The following is a 23796-nucleotide window of genomic DNA, read 5'->3' on the forward strand; positions in this document are numbered from 1 at the left end:
AGGGGAGGGGGAGAGGGTGGGCAGACAGCCGGGCTGAGTCGAGGAGGAGGGAGGGCAAATACCCCCCACTCCGCTGTCCTTTGACCCTCTGACACATGGTCTTTGAGTTCTGGCATCGTAGCCCCCCCCCACTCCCGATCAGTTCCTCTTGCTGCTGCCTTCACCCTCATCCCTTGCCACCCTTGTCCTTTTTTTTCCCCCTGGACCCCATTTTCCCTTCCCCCCCCCCCCCCCCCCCCCCCCCCCCCCCCCCCCCCCCCCGACTCCAGTCAACCCCCTGACCCGTAGCCCCGACCCATGTTCTTTTATTCCTGCCCTCACCGCCCCGACCCCTGGTCTTATAGTCATGGCTTCTGCCCCCTCCCCTGTCCTTCGCTCCTTTCCCCACCTGCTCCTCTGCACTGGACCCCAGATACCCTCCAGCCTTCTCCCCAATCATCTGTCACTTTACCCCCACTTCCCCTTAACTCCTTGACCCCTACACTGCCCACTGATCACTTGGCCTTTCTGTGACCCCAACTCTGGTTCCGAGCCTGCCCTACCGCTAGTTCTGCCACTGTTTCTACCCTCGCAATGCCATGCTATGAGTGTCCATGTTGAGGGGATTGCAAGCATAATCTACCTGGGATACCTCAGCCGCCTGGTTTGCAGCACAGGTCAGGCCGGCGTGTTATTTCGCGTTTGGCACTAAATTAATCACCCCTCCACACACCGCTTCCTCTTCTCACTTCAGCCGTTCTCTGTGGTCGCCAGTTCCACATTTTCTGCAGCTTCTGAGCAGACCATGTTCTGACTTCCTGCTCTGAGAAACAAATTTGATGATCTGAAAGATGTTCATCGTAGTTTATCCCCCAAAATGGCAGTATTTTAATTCTCATGTTTCCTTCTCTGACCTGCTACAAAGGAAAATTACTGCTCCGACTACAGCACAGAACGCTGGAGGAACTCAGTGGGTCAGGCAATATCTGTGGAGGGAATGGACTAACACATCCCAACCATCACCCCCTCACCTGTATCCACCTTGCCAGACTTTGTGCTGTCCTTACCTATCTTTTCCAGCTTTCCCCCCCCGCCCCATTTACGATCAGTCTGAAGAAGGGTCCCGACCTGAAACATCACTGATCCATTCCCTCCACAGATGCTGGCTGATTCACTGAGTTCCTCCAGCACTTTCTTTTGCACAAGCTTCCAGCATCTACAGTTGCCCTGTCTGCAAAATACTGTGGGTAGACACAAAATGCTGGAGTAACTCAGCGGGACAAGCAGCATCTCTGGAGAGAAGGAATGGGTGACGTTTCGGGCCCAGACCCTTCTTCAGACTGAGAAGGGTTTTGACCTGAAACGCCATCCATTCCCTCTAGAGATGCTGCTTGTCCCGCTGAGTTACTCCAGCATTTTGTGTCTACCTTCGATTTAAACCAGCATTTGCAGTTCTTTCCAATGTAAAATACTGTTGTAGAATCAAAAGTTTTGGCAGCATCTGTAGAGACAGAAGTAGTGTTATTGCTCGAGGTAGATGATCCCCAATCAAAATTGACAATAAAAATTTATTTAATTTCCCCAGCTTCTCACAGCGTCACTTGAAAAAAAAAACGTTGTTGCTTAGTGGGCCATATGGAATGGTGTTTTAAAATGCTCGGTTAAATATCTGCAATGTCATTCTGTAGTAAGATATGTGGTTGAATCTTTGTCGTTAGTCATGTAGCAATTTGTGTGATGGTCAGCAATGGTCTGTATGTTAAACGTTTTTGTAGTGTTTGGGTAAGACGTTAACATTTTCAAGATACAAGCCTAGCAGTGAAAACATTTCAGCAAATGTGTGATCTATCACATGGATTTATGCCTACTGAATCCATTTCCTTAAAAATATTTGATCTGCAATATTGAGATGCTTTGAATTGCAGTGAGTTTCCACTCTGGTCTGTTAAGAAAGAACTGCAGATGCTGGAAAAATCAAAGGTAGACAAAAATGCTGGAGAAAGTCGGCATCTATGGCGCAAAGGAATAGGTGATGTTTTGGGTCTGAAGAAGGGTCTTGACCCGAAACATCACCTATTCCCTCTCTACATGGATGCTGCCTCACCCGCTGAATTTCTCCAGCATTTTTGTCTACCTTCCACTCTGGTCTGACTACTTTGGATGAAAGAACAGCAGGGTCACATTAGTTGGAATGTGAATGTCTTGGTGGGATAGAGCAAAGAGATTGTGGATCTTGGAGTACCCATGCACCAATTGCTAAATGTTGCTCCCCAAGTTGTAATGGCAAAATATACTTCCCTTTACTTGAAGTGGGTTAGAATTGAAAGTAGGCTGAACCTATAGACGGCTTTGATCTGCTTGTAGTTTGTCCGTCACAAGTTCTATTTGCCATTCTAGTAAATGACAGTGAAGTGGGGCAGAGATGATTTGAGAGAGAAATCGGAATTGCCCACTGATTCCTATCAGGAAAAAAATAACTTGAGCAAAGTTGAGGATGTCGTTAGTGTTTTAGAATGAAAGTGTTTTGGTTATAGTGGATGCAGGCTCCGTGCTTATACTGGTGCATAACACAGAATAACTGGGATAGGCCATCCTGTCCCTCAAATCTGCAACATAATTTGGGGGCCATTATTGCAAGATAGCCACCAGGAAATGACGCGGGTTAGTGGAATAAACGTATTTATTCAGAGTGCTGAGAATGTGGAACTGGCTGCTGCAGGAAGTGGTTAAAGTGCAAAGTATAAATACGTTAAGATGACAGAGCATCAGGCATGGAGAAACTAGAAGAGGCTCTAATGGAGCAGAGAAAGCAGTGAGGCTTGGTTGGGTGGAATAGCCTGTTTAAATGTATATCCAATATAACTTGGCTTATTTTGCAAAAATGCCTTCAGGACCCAGTAATTGTAACAATGCTGTTTGAAAGGGAATGTAGTAATTACTTAATACTAACAGATATGGATGAGCTATGTATTTGGTTAATGAAGAGGACAGGTAAATTTCTACTTGCTTTAATAAATGCCATTGAGGAAAATGTTCTGCTGCACACAACTGACAGGAAAGGAGTGTGCTATTTGTCTAGTGGTTGTAAGTTGATACCACATAGGTGAGTTGATATCAACATGATCTAAGGAATGTGCAGATAAGGGCGGAGGTGTTGCCTGAAAATGTTATGCATCTACATGCTAGTGCTTGTGGGGAGGGCGGGGTGGGGGGGAAGCTCCACAAATCGCTGAGTACACCACTGGGTGTTGCACTAAACTATAGATCAGGTTGTCACCAGTCTGATCTTGGCCTCTGACACAGATATCATGGCGGACGGTCCACTGAACGTTAACATGAGAGTATGAAGTGAGATGGTTTGCTTTGACTTTCCTGTCCATGCACGCTTGAGGGAATCTTGTACTTGCTCGCATTTCCCTGCCAGGATCGCACCCATTACGAGTTGAAAAGATGTGTTAGTGCATGCCAGAACACAAGCACATTGCTAACAAAGATTTGTCGGTGCAGACACATCCTGATTAAAATTGCACTGTGGTATTTGCCCTGTTTTCCAAAGCTGTTGCAAGCTGGAAAAAGTCTGCGATATTTAACTTGAACACTATATTGTGTTCAGTTCAGGAAACCATGTTATAGGAAAGATATTGTCAAGCTTGAAAGGGTTCAGAGAAGATTTACGAGGATGTTACCAGGGCTAGAGGGTCTGAGCTATATGGAGAAGTTGAGCAGGCTGGGTCTCTATTCCTTGGAGTGCAGGAGGATGAGGGGAGATCTGATAGAGGTGTCCAAATAGGCTTACAAAATCACGAGAGGAGTAGATGAACAGTCTTGCCCAGAGTAGGGGAATCGAGGACCAAAGGACATGGGTTCAAGGTGAAGGGGAAAAGATTTAATAGGAGTCTGAGAGGTAACATTTTCACACAAAGGGTGGTGGGTGTATGGAATAAGCTGCCAGAGGAGGTAGTTGAGGCTGGGGCTATCCCAATGGTTAATAAACAGTTAGATAGGCACATGGACAGGTTTGGAGGGATATGGACCAAGCACTAGGCAGATGCGACTAGTGTAGCTGGGCCATGTTGGCCAGTATGGGTAAGTTGGGCCGAAGGGCCTGTTTCCACACTGTATCATACTATAAATATTTGTCGTGTTTACAATTCAATGTGCATGCATGCTTGTGTAGAGACATAGTGAATTTGAATCTTGTGCTCATTTCGCAACTGAAGTTTCAACTACAACAGGTTTATTCCCAACACTGATTTCATTGCAAGTCAATGTTGCCCACTGGATGTAATTTTGAGGTTATTCATGAGTAAATTACAATTTCAGTGATATTTTATGGTAATTATGTTTAAGAAAGAACGGCAGATGCTGGAAAAAACTCTCCCTCTCTCCAAGATAGACACAAAATGCTGGAGTAACTCAACATGTCAAACAGCATCTCTGGAGAGAAGGAATAGGTGATGTTTTGTGTCGAGACTCTTCGAAACCTGAGGGTCTCAATCTGAAACATCACCTATTACTTTTTTACAGAGATGCTGCCTGACCCACTAAGTTACTCCAGCACTCTGTGTCTATCTTCGGTGGAAAGCAGCATCTGCAGTTACATCTTGCACATACTTTATTTCAAATGCAGACGGATGCACAATTGATCAGATTGCTATAACTTTTTTGATTCTGTTTGAAAGTTTACTTGCCTGGTAAATTAACGAGATGGTACTAAGTGTATTTTCTTGTTTCCCACGTGTACAGTTTGTCAAGTGTGGCTATGCAGGCTCCAACTTCCCAGAGCACATCTTCCCAGCACTGGTGGGCAGGCCCATCATCCGTTCCTCTGCCAAAGTTGGCAACATTGAGATCAAGGTACTGTTCTACAAATCCTCTTGCTTTGCTCCTTTAATATGTTTACATGTTTCTTATCCATTTTATTCCTATCCATGGTAAATGCGTTTTATTTTTCTTTCTGGCATGCTTAAATTTCTGTGTGTATAGCAGATTTAAAGGAAACCTTATCTTTTCTTCATTTAATAGTAAGAAATAGTTTACAACAGCAGCTCCTCACTGAAAATGTTTAGTAATTAAAGCTTGGTGATCTGTACAGTTTTTTAATATATAAAACAATACATTTTAAATATTAAATTGTGCCTTAGTTTAAGTCCAACTCACAGGTTTATAAACTATCATGCAATAACCTACATAAGTGACATAACTATTAATTTAACATTTTGAGTATTGGGAAAAAAAAGTGGCCTGTAGTACAGTGTAGTTTTATTTTTTTGTTTTGGAAGAGGTTTAATATTTTTATCACCTCCCCTCATTCTGCTCCCTATTTTCTTGTTATTTTTCTATAACTGATTTGCTCTCTCTATTTCATTGGTTTGTTAGGGAATCCATTGGAATTTTTGAGAAAGTACTTGATCAACATCGTTATAACATCAGCCCGTAGCTTATGCTCCAGTCACAGAGCATTATTGACATATGCCCCAGTCTGAAGAAGGGTCTCGACCCAAAACGTCTCCAATTCCTTCGCTCCATAGATGCTGCCTCACCTGCTGAGTTTCTCCAGCATTTTTGTCTACCTAGCATTATTCATGCTATGGTTTTATCTTAGTTTGTTGGTAATGGAGGACGGAAAGTTGTGTTACGAGGATTGGTGGATGAAATCAAAGTTGAGCTTTCAAAATTTTTATCAGAGGCACTTAGGGCCATGTGGCATGGAAACAGGCTCTATGGCCCAACATGTCCCACCTATGCTAGTCCACCCTGCCTGCATTTGGCCCATCTAAACCTGTCCTATCCATGTACCTGTCCAATTGTTTCTTAAACATTTTTAAAATATATATTTTGGAAGCTCCTTTGCAAAAGGAACTGACAAGATTGGTTTAGTGATGAAAGGGAAACTGCATTTCACCAGGTATTTGAACTTAAGCCAATTCTAAATATTAAATTTGCTGATGCCAGATTATGACTTGGACAATAGACAATAGGTGCAGGAGTAGGCCATATAACCATATAACAATTGCAGCACGGCCCTTCAAGCCAGCATCGCCATTCAATGTGATATTGGCTGATCATCCCCAATCAGTACCCCGTTCCTGCCTCCCCATATCCCCTCACTCCGCTATCTTTAAGAGCCCTATCTAGCTCTCTCTTGAGAACTGGCCTCCACCGCCCTCTGAGGCAGAGAATTCCACAGACTCACAACTCTCTGTGAGAAAAAGTGTTTCCTCGTCTCTGTTCTAAATGGCTTACCCCTTATTCTGAAACTGTAGCCCCTGGTTCTGGACTCCCCCAACATCGGAAACATGTTTCCTGCCTCTAGCGTGTACAAACCCTTAATAATCTTAAATGTTTCAATAAGATCCCCTCTCATCCTTCCAAATTCCAGCGTATACAAGCCCATCCTAGGAATTAACCTTGTAAACCTACGCTGCACTACCACAATAGCAAGAATGTCCTTCCTCAAATTAGGGGACCAAAATTGCACACAATACTCGGGTGTATTGTGCCCCTTGCAAATGTAATCTGGGAAATTTGCAGCAGTTAATAGGACTAGTCTTAATTGGATACAGGTGCACAACCTTTTATCCGAAAGCCTTGGGACCAGACACTTGTCGGATTTCGGACATTTTCGGATTTCAGAATGGAAGATTTTTAGCGTAGATTAGGTAGGTAGCGCGGGCGGCTTGAAAAGTCTGGAGCTGCTGCCTCCTCCCCGGTGACTGGGAGAATCATTGCATAAATGTTAGTCAGTTAGTTTGGAGGGATTTTATGTGGTGGTGGTGGAGTCGGGGTGAAGGGGGAAACTTTAATTCTTAGTCCCCTACCTGGTCGGTGACTCCCAACCTCGCGGAGCTGGGGGCTCCGGCCGGCCGCGGGCGGCGCCGGTTGGAGCTCCGACCCAGGCAACTCTACCCCTGGCTGCGAGGCGCTCCAAATCCAGCGCGGCCCGCGGCCGGACGCCCCAGCTCCGCAAATGTCGGGAGTCGGCAGCGTCGCAGCGCTGGGAAACCAGCGGGGAGCGGGCAATGCCTTACCGGGTCGCCGTGCGGCAGGCTCCGGAGCGCTGTGGCCGCCGACACACAACATCGCGGAGCGTCGCTGGATTTGGAGCCGCGGAGTTGGAGCTCCAACCCCGGCAACTCTACCCCCTGGCTGCGCGGCTCCAAATCCAGCGACGCTCCGCGATGTTGTGTGTCGGCGGCCACAGCGCTCCGGAGCTTGCCGCACGGCGACCCGGTAAGGCATTGCCCGCTCCCCGCTGGTTTCCCAGAAAGCTGCGACGCTGCCGACTATTCCGACATTTGCGGAGCTGGGGCGTCAGGGCCGCGGGCCGCGCTGGATTTGGAGCGCCTCGCAGCCAGGGGTAGAGTTGCCGGGGTCGGAGCTACAACTGGCGCCGAACCAGGGCCCCAACGGCCACAGCGTTGCGGAGCTTACTGCACGGCGACCCGGTAAGGCATTGACCGCTCCCCGCCTCTCCGACCAGGTAGGGGACTAAGAATTAAAGTTTACCCCTTCACCCCCCTTCACATAAAAGCCCTCCAAACTAACTGACTAACATTTAAGCAATGATTTACAGATGTTTAAGCGTCTCCCGGTCTCCAGGGAGGAGGCAGCCGCTACAGTAGTACAGCCCTGGGTTGACCGTGGGTCGTTTTGGGTCAAGTTTGGCGCCAAACGCGAGCTTTGGTGCGCAGACGACATCTGGAAAAAATGGCCGGTTTTCGGAGCTTTTCGGTTTCTGGAACACCGGATAAAAGGTTGTGCACCTGTAGTAGGAAGTCAAATGAAAAGGTAGATACAAAATGCTGGAGTAACTCAGCAGGACAGGCAGCATCTCTGCAGAGAAGGAATTGGTGACGTTTCGGGTCGAGACCCTTCTTCAGACTGATGTCAGGGGAGGGGGTGGGACAAAGATAGAATGTAGTCGGAGACAGTAAGACAAGTGGGAGGAAGGGGAAAAGGATGGCTAGAGAAAGCAAGGGCTATCTGAAGTTTTACCCAGTCAGATCAAAAGTTGACTTTCAATGTTATGGCTTTGGCTATTTTCAGTTCTCTTTTTCACTTGCCTAAAAATTGTCCTTTTGTAGCAACAGCTAATCAAAATAACATTTTATTGTTGCGTTTCCCAGGCCGGTAGAGAGACGTACAAGAGGAAGATGGCTATTTTTATATGATTTTGAGAGAGAGATAGCAAAATGGGTGTAGCCTACTCATGGGTAGAAAATAATGGTGGAACGATGAGATGAGTCGTAGGAACGTGGTAATAAATTAATTGGTGTGAGCTAGCCTTCAAAATGGTAGTACAAAGCAAGCTGCAAATGTAAAGACAGAGGTGCGTTAAAATACCTTTGCATCAGCCGTCCAAGGTGGTGAATCTGTGGAATTCATTGCCAGAGGAGGCTGTGAGAGCCAAGTTGATGGATATTTTTATTGTGGTGATTGATAAGTTCTTGATTGGTAAGGGTGTCAAGGTTTATGAGGAGAATGGAGTCAAGTTGGAAAGATTGATCAGCCATGATTGAACGGCGGAGTAGACTCAATGGTCTAATTTTGCTGCTACAACTTATGAATGTAAACATTTTAATTGAACAGCAATTAATGTTTTTAATGCGCACTTGTTTGAAGAGCCATCTTGAAAGTATTTTGGAGCCGCTGCAAATATTCATTCCCCATTTGGAAGTTTTGAGTAGTTAAGCAAATTGTCAGTGCAGTGTGTTGGGGTGTCTATACCCATGTTGCATACAGCCCAGTATAATTTTTCAAGAGAGTTAGATTTAGCTCTCAGGGCTTAAGGAATCAAGGGATATGGGGAGAAAGCAGGAACGGGTTACTGATTTTAGATGATCAGCCATGATCATATTGAATGGCAGTGCTGGCACGAAAGGCCGAATGGCCTGCTCCTGCACCTATTTTTTTAAACTTACTGCGGGTTGAGAGAATTGGAGAAGCTCCTCATATGCATTACTCAGTGAAACATTGACGTGGAAGCCACAGGAACAGGCCCTTCATCCCACGATATTTGTGCTGCACATGATGCCAAATTAAAATAATGTCCTCTGCCTGCAAGTGATCCGTATCCCTCCATTCCCTGCACTTCCATGTGCCTCTTCAAGGCCACTATCATGTCTGCTTCCACCACCACCCCTAGCATTGAGTTCCAGGCATCTACCACTCGCTGTTTAAAAAAAAAAAATTGCCCCAAACATCATCTTTTTCCTTAACATTTCATACCATTAAGATTTGCTGCTTAATTTGTTATTATATTACAAATCTGTCGTTAACATGCATCGAGTAACATTTCTGAATAAATTGTTTAGTTACAAATCTTGTAAATGAGCTGCTGTTTATAGCTATGCATAAAACACTTTTGCACCATTAATAGGAAGGAGTCTCAACTTTTAATTTTTAATTTTGGAAGTCACTTTGAATCTGAGCTCTGGGAGTGATGTCATCACTCTGATCTTTTCTGACCTTTCTGTTTTACCTTCTCTCTCTCTCTTTTCACCTGTTGAAGTAGAATAACAAAAAAATGGTAAGTAAGTTGAAGTGTGGTGTGTTCATTTCATTTTAATTTGGTATTGCAATCAATTTGTCCAGAGTTTGCTTTGAGATTTCCTTTTCAGTTAACATTTTGCAATTATTTCTCTTAAAAATATGACAGCATTTCATTGATCTTTGTTCCCTTTCACCTGCTCTAAGTGTGCGTTAGACAGACATTCCTCTGGCAGGATGTTGATGAGTGGTGTATGAGGCGTGGTGATAGAAAGCAGTCATAAGTGACAGGAGCAGAATTAGGCCATTCGGCCCATTAAGTCTTCTCTGCCATTCAATCACGGCTGATCTATCTCTTCCTCCTAACTCCATTCTCCCCTAGTCAAAAATGTTTCTATCTATCTCTGCTTTAAAAATGTCTATTAACGACCTCCACAGCCTTCTGTGGCTATGAACTCCACAGATTCACCATCCTCCTTCCTAAAGGACTATCCTTTAATTCTGAGGCTATGATCTTTAGTTCTAGACTCTCCCACTAGTGGAAACATCCTTTGCACATCCAGTCTATCTGAGCATTTCACTATTTGGTGCGTTTCAATGAGGTCCCCCCTCATTCTTCTAAACTCCAGCGAGTACAGGCCCAGTGCCGTCAAACGCACATCATATGCGAACCCACTCATTCCTGGGATCATTTTTGTAAACTTCCTCTGGACCCTCTTCAGAGCCGGCACATCCTTCCTCAGATTATGGTGCCCAAAATTGCTCACAATATTCCAAATGAGACCTGATCAGCCTCAGAGCCTCAGCCATGTGTGGTGTGTGGAGAAGGTAAGAAGCTGGCAAGAACAATAAAGGTGTGCTATCCAATTGTTGCATACCCTTGTTCATGCTGACTAGGACAGAAAGGGAGAGGCCATGTTTAATCGCTCAGCCTTGGAATGCTGTAGAGATATTCAGCAGGGATGGGAGTTTAGACCATAAGACACAGGAGCAGAATTAGGCCATTCGCCCCATAGCATCTGCTGCTGACATTCGATTGTGTCTGAGCTATTTTTCCTTCTCAACCCCATTCTCCTGACTTGTCATTCGAGAGATTGAAACTAGTTTTATCAAACCCGACAGCACAATCAAAGCTCTAAATCAAATTCAAGGAACGTTTTAAAAAACTTACACAGCAGTCAATAGCCAATAGGTGCAGGAGTAGGCCATTTGGCCCTTCGAGCCAGCACCGCCATTCAATGTGATCATGGCTGATCATCCACAATCAGTACTCCGCTCCTGCCTTATCCCCATATCCCCTGACTCTGCTATATTTAAGAGACCTATCTAGCTCTCTTGAAAGTATCCAGAGAACCAGCCTCAGGGGCAGAGAATTCCACAGACTCACAACTCTCTGTGAGAAAAAGTGTTTCCTCGGCTTACCCCTTATTCTGAAACTGTGGCCCCTGGTTCTGGACTCCCCCACCATCGGGAAGATGCCTCTAGCGTGTCCAAACCCTTAATCTTATGTTTCAATAAGAAACCCTCTCATCCTTCTAAACTCCATAGTGTACAAGCCCAGCCGCTCCATTCTCCAGTCAATCAAGGAATTGCAAATGAGGTGAGGTTTTGCAAGTTTAAAGGTTGGGCGACAACATTTATACATTAATGGTCGACACCTGGGTGGTGCGAGTAAAACCTTGTGTGATTCCAGCCGGGCAGGTATTGTGGGGGCCCGTATACCGTCTCCAGCAGATACTGTGGAGCCTGTATCCACTGTGTACATCTAAACAGGGAAGATGAGGATATTAGTTATTCAAGTTATGATCATGTTTGGCTGAAACCCTAGAAGATAATTGTCTGTTAAATTATAATCTAATGTTTTGTAAAACATACAAGTATTTGTCTTGCTAAGAGACATTAGACCCCAGAATTTTGACATTGTGGTTAGGGAAATCCTTTTTAAAAAAAAAAAATTAAAAAAAAATGTTTTAATGGAAGGTAGACAGAAATGCTGGAGAAACTCAGCGGGTGAGGCAGCATCCATGGAGTGAAGGAGTAGGAAACGTCACCTATTCCTTCGCTCCATAGATGCTGCCTCACCCGCTGAGTTTCTCCAGCATTTTTGTCTACATTCCATTTTTCCAGCATCTGCAGTTCTTTCTTAAACTTTCAAAAATGGAAATCCTTCGACAAAAAGTCTTGCTGTCTTTAATTAATTTGTAAATGTCCCTTTAGGCTTAGTGTTTCATGTTGCGGCATGGATTGTCCACTACTTTGTCTTGCTTTGAAGCATGTATTTGAACTGGTACTAGCTCTGCTTTTGGTTTGAGACTCCAAATTAACCCCATTTTGTCAGTCGAGCCGACGTCTAACATTCCCTCAGTGGCATTGGAGTGCGGCAGGCAGCTCAGGTGGGTGACTTGATGCATTGCCAGCTAAATGGTCATGAGCTAGAAGCCTGTGTGTGTATTCAGTCTGAACCCTATGCTGCACACAATGTACATTCAACCCTGCATCAACTTCGTACCTTAATGCTCTTGCTTGAACTGTTCTATGACACACACATTGCCAGAATTTAATGTACAACTCGCCCAAAACTCTACGTGCGTGCTACATTTTAAAATGAACCACATTGCAGAGAGTCACAGAGTTAGCTTGGTCGTTTTTTTTAAGTTAGTTAAGGCTTGTGTTTTTGACTGTGTGATAAATTTCTGCGCATGCTCGTCAACATTTCAACATCGCTACCCAGTGAAGTGTGTGAGCATGGAGAGTGTGAGATTGCTTCATCAATTGATGCTTCCTGGACTGTGCTTTGTTCTCAAGCAGCAAATGTTTTGCACAGATACATGGACAACAGATGCAGGGGTAGGCCATTCGGCCCTTCGAGCCAGCAACGCTATTCAATGTGATCATGGCGGATCATCCACATTCAGTACCCCGTTCCTGCCTTCTCCTCATATCCCTTAATTCCGCTAGCCCTAAGTGTATCTGACTCTCTCTTGAATGCATCCAGTGAATCAGCCTCCACTGCCTTCAGAGGCAGTGAATTCCACAAATTTACAACTCTGTGTGAAAAAGTTTTTCCTCGTCTCAGTTCTAAATGGCCTACCCCTTATTCTTAAACTGTGGCCCCTGGTTCTGGATTCCCCCAACATCGGAAACATGTTACCTGCCTCTAGCGTGTCCAATCCCTTAATAATCCTTGCTGTCTCCTCCCCTTCCTCAGCCTCCTGAATGCATCCTCCCATCAGCTCCCCCTGCCTTCTGGCTACTCCACTCCTCCTTTTCCCTTTCTGTGTCCCCACCCACCCCCGCCCCTGCGATCAGATTCTGTAAAGAAGGGTTTCGGCCCGAAACGTTGACCCCCCTTTCCCTCCCCCAGCATCTGCAGTTAGGCCTCTGAAACAACCTATTAATAATCTTATATGTTTCAATAAGATACCCTCTCATCCTTCTAAACTCCAGTTTTGCACTGATGTTCTGCAAACTGCCCTGAGCAAATGTCTGCATCTACAGTTTCATACGTAGCCAGTTTCTATAAAGTGGCAGTACGCACAATTTACATTTCAACTCTTTGGTCATCGAAAACAGGAATTTATTTTGCATATTCCAAGGTTTGAATAGGATGGTGTGTTGGAGTGTGCCAGCATCTGTAGTTTACATTTGTGTTTCAGGCTGTTTGAAGAGTACTGTTATGCATTCTCTGTTGAACAACGGGTCTGTTTCTTTCGGCCAGTCGTGCAATATCTTCGATTAAGCTCATCAAAAGGTCATGGAGAGATGTAAAGGGCCTGTCCCACTTACGTGATTTTTTTCTCGTGTTGATAAACAGCAATAAAAGTTTCCAAATGCGATGGAAAGACTGGAGGAAAGACTAGGTGCTGAGAACTCTCTTATACATACTGCATTAAGGAGGCAATTAAACACACCTGAGCACTTATAAACACCCGTGAAGCCATGTGTCCCAAACATTATGGTGCCCTGAAATGGGGGGGACTGTGTATAAACACAGCTGTAATTTTTACATGGTGAAACCAAAATGTATAAAAATCCCCTATAATAAAATCTGACAATTTTATTTGGGCAGCACGGTGGCGCAGCGGTAGAGTCCCTGCCTTACAGGGACTGCAGCACCCGTGACCAGGGTTCGATCCTGACTACGGGTGCTGTTTGTACGTTCTCCCCGTGACCTGCGAGGGTTTTTTCCGAGATCTTCGTTTTCCTCCCACACTCCAAAGACGTACAAGGTTAATTGGCTTGGTAAATGTAAAAATTGTCCCTAGTGGGTATAGGATAGTGTTAAATGTGAGGGGATCGCTGGTCGGCGCGGACCCGGTGGGCCGAAAAGGCCTGTTTCCGCGCTGTAACTAAATAATGTGCACTTTAACCACATGTGATTTTCTCTATTACAAATCTCAAATTGTGGAGTACAGAGGCAAATAAATAAATGCTGGGTCTTTGTCCCAAAATTATGGAGGGCACTGTATTTATCTTGGCACTTCTTGGCCTGCAAAGACAATATGGGTTTGTAATTTACCCATCTGTTTTACCGTCAACTAATTTCTCTTTGTGCAGGTATGATGAGTGCAGAATCTGTGTTATTTTAATAAATTGCATTGCACTGTTTTTTTTACTTCATCTTGTGATATGGTCCCTGGGTGAAAGATTGGTGAAATGAATCTTATAACGTGAATTATCCGCTCTTGTCTTGGATGGCCAGATAATTTGAGCTTGTAGAATCTAGAGCAAGTGTTGGAGTGTATTTTAGTCTAGAGATATTTCGGCTTTGATCCAGGGTGTTGTGGTGCTGATGTAACCCATTCCTACCTGGATTTCCCTGTCTCCACTCAACATCTGCTCCTCTGTAAACTTCTCTTCTCTTCCACACGATGGACCAGACCAGCTGGGCCACCTTCCTCCTGTTAGAAACATAGAAAATAGGTGCCGGAGTAGGCCATTCGGCCCTTCGAGCCAGCACCACCATTCAATATGATCATGGCTGATCATGTAAAATCAGTACCCCGGTCCTGTTTTCTCCCCATATCCCTAGATTCTTTTAGCCCCAAGTGCTAAATCTAACTCCTTCTTGAAAACATCCAATGAATTGGCCTCCACTGCCCTCTGTGGCAGAGAATTCCACAGATTCACAACTCTCTGGGTGAAAAAGTTTTTCCTCATCTCAGTCCTAAATGGTCTACCACTTATTCTTAAACTGTGACCCCTGGTTCTGGACATCGAGAACGTTTTTTCTGCATCTAGCCTGTCCAATCCTTTAAGAATTTTATATGTTTCTATAAGATTGCCTCTCATCCTAAATTCCAGTGAATATAAGCCCATTCGACCCATTCTTTCATCATATGTCAGCCCCGCCATCCTGGGTATTAACCTGGTGAACCATTGCTGCACTCCCTCAATAATGATAATGTCCTTCCTTGCATTAGGAGACCAAAATTGCACACATTACTCTAGGTGCGGTCTCACCAGGGCCCTGTACAACTGCAGCCTCGCCTACAGTCTGTCTGTCTTTTCGCCTTTTTTGTGTGTGTGTGTGTTTGTATGTGTTAATGTTCACTGGTATGTGTTAATGTTCTCTGGTTTGTTTTATGTGGGGGTTGGGTCGGGCGAAACATTTTTTTTCAATCTCTCACCTTGCCGGGGATGCGTTTTTTTTGGGGGGGGGGGGGGGGGGGGTTCCGGATCGTATCTCCGGTCGCTCTGCGGCCTAACATCATGTAGCTGGAGGCCTTGCTCGAGACTGACTTTGAGCCCCACCGCGGGGTCATGGATCTACCATCGGAGCCTGTGATCCCTTGCCTGGGATTGACGCTCCAACGGCGGCCTGCAGATTTCACCATCGAGGAGCTCACAGTCCCGGGCAGAGAGTGATGCCGGGAAGCTCCAAGCCACAGGAGGTTCGACCAGCCCCAACCTGGAGTCTGATCACCCGGCGCGGCTAGCTGTGATCCCCCTGATGCGGGAGCTTGATCGCCCTGAAGCAATGGCTCGACCGCCAGTTGCGGGACCCAAGATCGCCCCGACAACTGGATGTTCAAGTGCCATGACCGCGGGAGAACAAAGAAGGGAAGAAGATGAAACTTTTTTTGCCTTCCATCACAGTGAGGAATGTGGGGGAGTCACTGTGGTGAATGTTCACGTTAAAAGATTATTTGGGTGTCTTGTTGCTCTTTATTGGTATGACTATGTCAATCTGAATTTCACTGTACCTTAATAGGTACATGTAACAAGAAACTGACCATGAAACTTTGCCCCTAAACTCAAATCCTCTCGCAATGAAGGCCAACATGCCATTTGCTTTCTTCACTGCCTGCTGAACCTGCATGCTCACTTTCAGTGACTGATGTACAAGCACACCCAGGTCCCGTTGCACCTCCCCTTTTCCTAATCTGACACCATTCAGATAATAATCTGCCTTCCTGTTCTTGCCACCAAAGTGGATAACCTCACATTTATCCTCATTATTACTGCACCTGCCCACTCGCCCAACCCATCCAAGTTGCCCTGCATTCTCATAGCATCCTCCTCGCAGCTCACACTGCCACCCAGCTTTGTGTCATCCGCAAACGTGGAGATGTTGCCCAACGTTTGTTGCCCAAAGTCTTGCATGTAGTTGTGCAAGATGATTGGCAGCCTCCATTTCATGCAGAGTTTCTGAAGCTTGCTCGACTGTTCCCTAATATCCGCTCTTTGATTCCTTTACTTCCTGAACCGTTCAAATTCCCTAATCCCTGGTCTATGGTCCGGAATTACACATTTAGTTTCATAGAATTGTGGAGCACAGGGACAGACCCTTTAGCCCCCAATGTCTGTGCCAAATATGATGTTCAGACAAACACCTGTCTGCCTGCCTGCACATAATCCATATCCCTCCATCCCCTACATCTCCATGTGTCTATCCAAAAGCCTCTTAAATACCACTATTGTATTTGCTATCACCATCACCACCATGCCCTGCAGAGTTCCAGGTACCCTCCGCTCTCTGTATATTAAAAAAAAACCTGCCCTGTGCTAATTTAAACTTGGCCCCTCTCGCCAGAAAGCTATATTCACTAGTATTTGATATTGCCATCTTGACGTAAAGTGTTCTGACTCTCTACCCGATCTGTGCCTCTCTTAATTTGATATACTTCTCTCAGGGTCTCCCTCTATCCTTCCCAGTTCCAGAGAGAACAATCCAGGTGTCCAGCCTCTCCTTGTGGCTAATGCCCCGTGTAGAAGCTAGATAGGGCTCTTAAACATAGCGGGGATATGGGGGAGAAGGCAGGAACAGGGTACTGATTGGGGATAATCAGCCATGATCACATTGAAGGGCTGAATGGCCTACTCCTGCACCTATTTTTTTTAGAAACCAGAAATATGTGCAGTGTAGGCCATTCGGCCCTTCATTCCAGCACTGACATTCAATATGATCATGGTTGACCATCCAGAATCAGTACCTCGTTCCGGCCTTCTCCTCATATCCCTTGATTCCGTTGACCCTAAGAGCTAAATCTAACTCCCTTGAAAATATCCAGTGAATTGGCCTCCTCTGCCTTCTGTGGCAGAGAATTCCACAATTAATTTACACATTTGTGTAGGAAGGAACTGCAGATGCTGGTTTATACCAAACACAACAAGCAGGAGTACTTCAGCGGATCAGGCAGCACCTTGACCTGCTGAGTTACTCCAGCTCTTTGTGTCTAACCTACAAACCTGCATGTCTTTTCCTATCTGTTAGGAATCCAGAGCACCTGAAGTAAATGTCTAAAGTTTCCTGTCTAAGGATACAGTTGTGAGCATCTCCGGCATGCACGTCACTTTATCTATTGCTAACGTTACCTGGAGCACATCAGGCACCAAGCCTGTGCCCAACTTCCCCACTCTATAGTGAAGCCAAACCCGAGTTACTCTTCCCCTCGACTAGGTTCACTCTCAACCATGCCTCCTCCTCCCCCAATTCCTGTCTGCTTCCCAGCAAGTACTCAATGCGATCATGGCTGATCATCCCCAATCAGTACCCCGTTCCTGTCTTCTACCCATATCCCCTGACTCCGCTATCTTTAAGACTTCTATCTAGCTCTCTCTTGACTGCTCAAAGACTTTAATACTCAAAGCTGAAACATAGAAAATAGGTGCAGGAGTAGGCCATTCGGCCCTACCAGCCTGCACCGCCATTCAATGTGATCATGGCTGATCCTCCAACTCAGTATCCTGTACCTGCCTTCTCTCCATACCCCCTTGTCCCTTTAGCCACAAGGGCCACATCTAACTCCCTCTTAAATATAGCATTCCCTTCACTCACCACCTCCTTTCACCATCCAATTTCCCTTGGTGACCTGGTTCTTGCCCCCATCTGTCTTGGGTTCTTTACCCCCCCCTCCCCATTCGTGTATTTGTGAGTGCAAGCTCAACTCAGTTCCCTCTATGTTGACGCCATTACCACCAGTATTCATTTTTAACACCTGTGTATGCCCACAATGTATTTGCTCCTGCCTAAATATTGACCATTTATCATGTAAAAATCATTGGCCTTTTAAAACAGTATCTACTATTTAGACCATAGAGCTTTCAGGCTGCTACCTCGTATCTGCAGTTCTTAAATGTGACATTTTTGGCTTTATTGTTAAATGGTTTATGATGTTTACTGAGCTGGTGGCTTGCTTAGTGTAGGGGTTCGTAGAGTAAAAGGGATACCTTTAATCTTTGGAATAGCTGGTCGTTTTTATGACGGCATTAATTGAGCCGACTGGCGGTTTTGCTGAACAATTGTGACAGCAGCTCTTTGGCTGGTCTCTCGCTTTCCTTCACAGGACCTGATGGTGGGCGATGAAGCGAGTGAGCTGCGGTCAATGCTGGAGGTGAATTACCCGATGGAGAACGGCATCGTCCGCAACTGGGACGACATGAAGCACCTGTGGGATTACACCTTTGGCCCAGAGAAGCTGAATGTGGAATCCAGGAATTGCAAGATCCTTCTGACGGAGCCACCGATGAACCCCACAAAGAACAGAGAAAAGATAATAGAGGTGAGAATGTTTGGCCAAATCTCGGGGGATTCTCCCCCTAACTGGAAAGCCATTTCGAACGGAGACGAGGAAACACTTTTACTCATAGAGAGTTGTGAATCTATGGAATTCTCTGCCTCAGTGGAGGCCGGTTCTCTGGATACTTTCAAGAGAGAGCTAGATAGGAGTCTTAAAGATAGCGGAGTCAGGGGATATGGGTAGAAGGCAGGAACGGGGTACTGATTGGGGATGATCAGCCATGATCGCATTGAATGGCGGAGCTGGCAAGACGGGCCGAGTGGCCTACTCCTGCACCTATTGTCTATAACCCGAAAATAGACACTAAAATCCTGAGTAACTCAGCAGGTCAGCAGCAAAGGAATTAGTCATCTCTTGGGTCGAAACCTTTCTTTGGACTGAGAGTCGGAGGAAAGGGAAACGAGAGATATAACATATAACAATTACAGCACGGAAACAGGCCATCTCGGCCCTACAAGTCCGTGCCGAACAATATAGACCCAACGTCTGCTGGAAGAAGCTGTTATAGTGCCTCTGACCCAAATCTGCCACGGACTATTTTTGTTCATTTTAGGTTATTATTGTCACGTGTACCAAGGAACAGAATCTTCTTTCTTAGGCCCCCTTCAGTCATGGCTGACCACGGGTGTCTCCAGGGTTGGAGGACGCCTGTGCGTGACTTTGTTTAACCTGGGGAGACTGGTGCACAGACACCCCACGGTCCTTGACAGATCTGAGTCAGGATCTAGTGGCATGGAGTCCAAGACGTTCAAGGTACAGTGAAAAGCTATTCTGTCAAAGACAAGACTACAAGGATGTAATCAAGCCGTCCACAGAGCACAGATAAATGACACAAGGCTTAGTGCAAGATGTCATATTTGCTGCTGTTCAGCAAATTCAGCAGCCTGGAATGCTTTTCCTTCATTTAAGCCTCAAAGAAACATGTTGTGGATAAGGAGCGTGGGATGGGGAGGAATTTTGTAAAAAAAACTTTTAACGCTTCCTTTTCAGGTGCTTGCATGCACTTTATGGCCCTCCGACCAACCTTGATCAGACTTTGCGGGCTTCACCTTGCACGTTCACGAGATTGATCCCTGGGATGGCGGGACTGTCATATGAGGAAAGATTGAAAAGACTAGGCTTGTATTCACTGGAGTTTAGAAGGATGAGGGGGTATCTTATAGAAACATATAATATTATAAAAGGACTGGACAAGCTAGATGCAGGAAAAATGTTCCCAATGTTGGGCGAGTCCAGAACCAGGGGCCACAGTCTTAGAATAAAGGGGAAGTCATTTAAGACTGAGGTGAGAAAAAACGTTTTCACCCAGAGAGTTGTGAATTTATGGAATTCCCTGCCAAAGAGGGCAGTGGAGGCCAAGTACTGGATGGATTTAAGAGAGAGTTCGATAAAGCTCTAGGGGCTAGTGGAGTCAAGGGATATGGGGATAAAGCAGGCACGGGTTATTGATGGGGGATGATCAGCCATGATCACAATGAATGGTGGTGCTGGCTCGAAGGGCCGAATGGCCTCCTCCTGCACCTATTTTCTATGTTTCTATGAACGTTATTCCCTTATCATGTATCTATACACTGCCGATTGTAATCAGATCAGATTCAGATTCAAATTGTATTGTCATTGTGCAGTGTACAGTACAGAGACAACAAAACGCAGTTGTGTAGTCATGTGTAGTCTTTCCGCTGACTGGTTAGCACACGACAAAAAGCTTTTCACTGTACCTCGGTGCACACGATAATAAACTGAATTAAATTGTGTCCTGCAAGGGCTCGACGGGGTGTCTGGTCAAGGGAAACGTTTGCAGAGAGAAGTGAGATAAGATGATGTGGGGTGGGGGAGCAGTGCTGCAAATTTCAAAATGCCAGAGGTTATGGGGAGAAGGCAGGAGAATGGGGCTAGGAGGGAGAGATAGATCGGCCATGATTGAATGGCGGGGTGGACGTGATGGGCCGAATGGCCTAATTTTTTTTTTGTTTATTATTTAGGAACAGTTTATTAATATTCTAACTCTGGTTTAATATCCTTGTCTGATCTTTTTAATGAAATGTCATTTGAGTAATTGTCTCTGCTTGAATTTTTTAAATAAACATGTGATAAATGTGTGCAAACAGATGATGTGGGGTGCACACACGCACGCGCACACCGACACGTGCACAGCGTTAAAAAGACGCAAACAATATGCATTCTAATGTTGTTTTACAGAATACGAGATACCACTTCTATAGTTTAAATAATCCTGCTTCCTAACAGTAATGTTGCGTGGGAAAATAACTGCTGCAACTTTTGGGTCATTGCTTGGAACTTGTATGCTGGCATTGCAGTCTCTTCCACTGCCTTAATACTTGTGGGTGGCGCAGCTGGTAGATAAGAGACCCCAGAGACCTGCATTCCACCTTGACCTCGGCTGCTGCCTGTGCAGAGTTTGCATGTTCTCCCCGTGACCACGCTTGCCAGAGATGTGCGGGTTTGTGAGTTAATTGGCCCCTCGTGTGTGGGGAGCGGAAGGGATAACAGGCAGAGTTGCTCGGCATGGTCTCAGTGGGCCTAAATCGAGATAGTACAATATTTTGGTTCTAGGTTGCATCCTGTCACTTTGGAGTTTGGTGAGATGGGGAGACGATGGTCTGTAGTTTAGTTTAGAGATAGAGTGAAGACAGGCCCTTCGGCCCACCGGGTCTGCGTCGACCAGCGATCCCCGCACATTAACACTATCCTACACACACTAGGGGCAATGTTTACATTTACCAAGCCAATTAACCTACAAACCTGTACGTCTTTGGAGTGTGGGAGCAAAAAACCGAAGATCTCGGAGAAAACCCACGCAGGTCACGGGGGGAAGGTACAAACCCGGGTCTCCGGTGCTGCATTCGCTGTAAGGTAGTGCCTCGGATTGAATCTAAGCAACTCTACCGCTGCGCCACCGTGCCGAACTGGAAGCCGTGCTGGAAACATAGAAACATAGAAAATAGGTGCAGGAGTAGGCCATTCGGCCCTTCGAGCCTGCACCGCCATTCAATATGATGGCGGCTGGCTTTGCCAGCAGGATTACAAGGGCTAAGGGGATCAAAGGGTATGGAGAGAAGGCAGGTACGGGATACTGAGTTGGATGATCAGCCATGATCATATTGAATGGCGGTGCAGGCTCGAAGGGCCGAATGGCCTACTCCTGCACCTAATTTCTATGTTTCTATGATCATGGCTGATCATCCAACTCAGTATCCTGTACCTGCCTTCTCTCCATACCCCCTGATCCCTTTAGCCACAAGGGCCACATCTAACTCCCTCTTAAATATAGCCAACGAACTGGCCTCAACTACCCTCTGTGGCAGAGAATTCCAGAGGTTCACCACTCTCTGTGTGAAAAATGTTTTCCTCACCTCGGTCCTAAAAGATTTCCCCCTTATCCTTAAACTGTGACCCCTTGTTCTGGACTTCCCCAACATCGGAAACAATCTTCCTGCATCTAGCCTGTCCAACCCCTTAATTTTGTAAGTTTTTTTAAGATCCCCCCTCAATCTTCTAAATTCTAGCGAGTACAAACCGAGTCTATCCAGTCTTTCTTCATATGAAAGGCCTGACATCCCAGGAATCAGTCTGGTGAACCTTCTCTGTACTCCCTCTATGGCAAGAATGTCTTTCCTCAGATTAGGAGACAAAAACGTTACGCAATACTCCAGGTGTGGTCTCACCAAGACCCTGTACAACTGCAGTAGAATCTCCCTGCTCCTATACTCAAATCCTTTTGCTATGAATGCTAACATACCATTCGCCTTCTTCACTGCCTGCTGCACCTGCATGCCTACTTTTAATGACTGGTGTACCATGACACCCAGGTCTCTTTGCATCTCCCCCTTTCCTAATCGGCCACCATGAAGATGAAGCTTGTGCTTTTCGTGGTAATTCTGATGTGAAGGAGGAGGACACACAGCACTGGTGCAGCGCATCCTGCAGATGCAAGATGACTAAATATAGTCGTTTGCTGATCTCACCAGTTAATGACTCATTTCCTGGTGCTGAGGCCCTTGTAATCCTGCTGGCAAAGCCAGCCGCAATCAGTATTCATTTATTTGTGTCTCATCAGCATCTAAAGTTTTTCCTGGCATCACAAACTTCAACTTGAGTCAGAGTCCTTACAGATTTTCATGACTTTAGACTTTAGAGATATAGCTTGGAAACAGGCCCATCGACCCACCGAGTCTGTAGATAGATAGATAGATAGATATAATTTATTGCCACACAACCAGGGTCGGTGGAAATTTGGGTTGTCAGCAGCAGTATAATAATAAAGAACACACAACCACAATAAAACTGTTAACACAAACATCCACCACAGCAATCATCACTGTGGTGGAAGGCACAAAATGTGGCCAGTCCTCCTCCATTTCCCCCCCGTGGACAGGACCAGAGTCCAGAGTCAGTCCAGGATCAGCTCTTCCTCACCGGAGACCGCGGCTTTAAGATGGTGTAGGCCGATCAGTCGAGATTTAAAGACTCCGCCGCAGCCAGAAGCACCGTAGACCGCAGGGCCGGTGGTCGAAGCTCCCCTCCAGGGGTGATGGTGAGTCCATGCCGGACCCGCGGTAGAAGTTGGCCGCGGGCCGGCAGTGGATGGCTTCTTCTTCCCCACGAGGGATCCCGGGCTGTAGACGCCGCGCCAGCTGGAGCTCAGCAGACTGCGGCTTCAGGCTGTCGGCTACCCCGGGCCAGCGAAACGGAGCGCTCCTCCCCCCCAGCGAGGGCTCACCCGCTCCACGCCGAGTCCACGCTGCGCCCGCCGCTGAAGCCCCCGGGCGCGTCTCCGGGAAAGGCCGCGCCAGTCCTTGATGTTGGGCCACGGGGGAGGCGACCTGGAAAAACTCGCCTCTCCATGGAGGAGGCGACCAAAACGGTTTCCCCCTTACCCCCCCACAGCACCCCCCACACAAAACACACGAAGGAACATTAAATACATACTTTAAAACATACTAAAAAATAAAAAAAGGTTGAAAAAACTGACGCGCTGCTGACATGGCTGCTGCCAGAGCTGCGCCCCTTACTTCGTACCGTCTATGGAGCGAAGGAAATATTCTCCCAATTCCGGTAGCCGGAATTGGGAGAATATTTCCTTCGCTCCATAGATGCTGCAGCACCCACTGAGTTTCTCCAGCATTTTTGTCTACCTTCAATTTTCCAGCATCTGCAGTTCCTTCTTAAACAAGAGTCTGTGCCAATCATCGATCACCCCGTACATCAGCACTATTCCACACACCAGGGACAATTTACAATTTTGCCGAAGCCAATTGACCTACAAACCTGCACGTCTGTG

At 46.1% G+C, this 23796-nt stretch overlaps 1 protein-coding gene across 1 annotated transcript in view; it reads left to right on the forward strand.

The window, feature by feature from the left end:
* Positions 1-23796, forward strand: part of LOC129699242 (actin-related protein 2-A) — a 39086-nt gene that overhangs the window by 1111 nt on the left and 14179 nt on the right. The window contains exons 2-3 of the mRNA XM_055638861.1: positions 4726-4836; positions 18261-18476. Of these exons, the coding sequence (XP_055494836.1) occupies positions 4726-4836; positions 18261-18476 (327 nt within the window). The remainder of the gene's footprint in view (positions 1-4725; positions 4837-18260; positions 18477-23796) is intronic.

The sequence above is a fragment of the Leucoraja erinacea genome, chromosome 8 (assembly GCF_028641065.1).
Source record: "Leucoraja erinacea ecotype New England chromosome 8, Leri_hhj_1, whole genome shotgun sequence".
NCBI lineage: Eukaryota > Metazoa > Chordata > Chondrichthyes > Rajiformes > Rajidae > Leucoraja > Leucoraja erinaceus.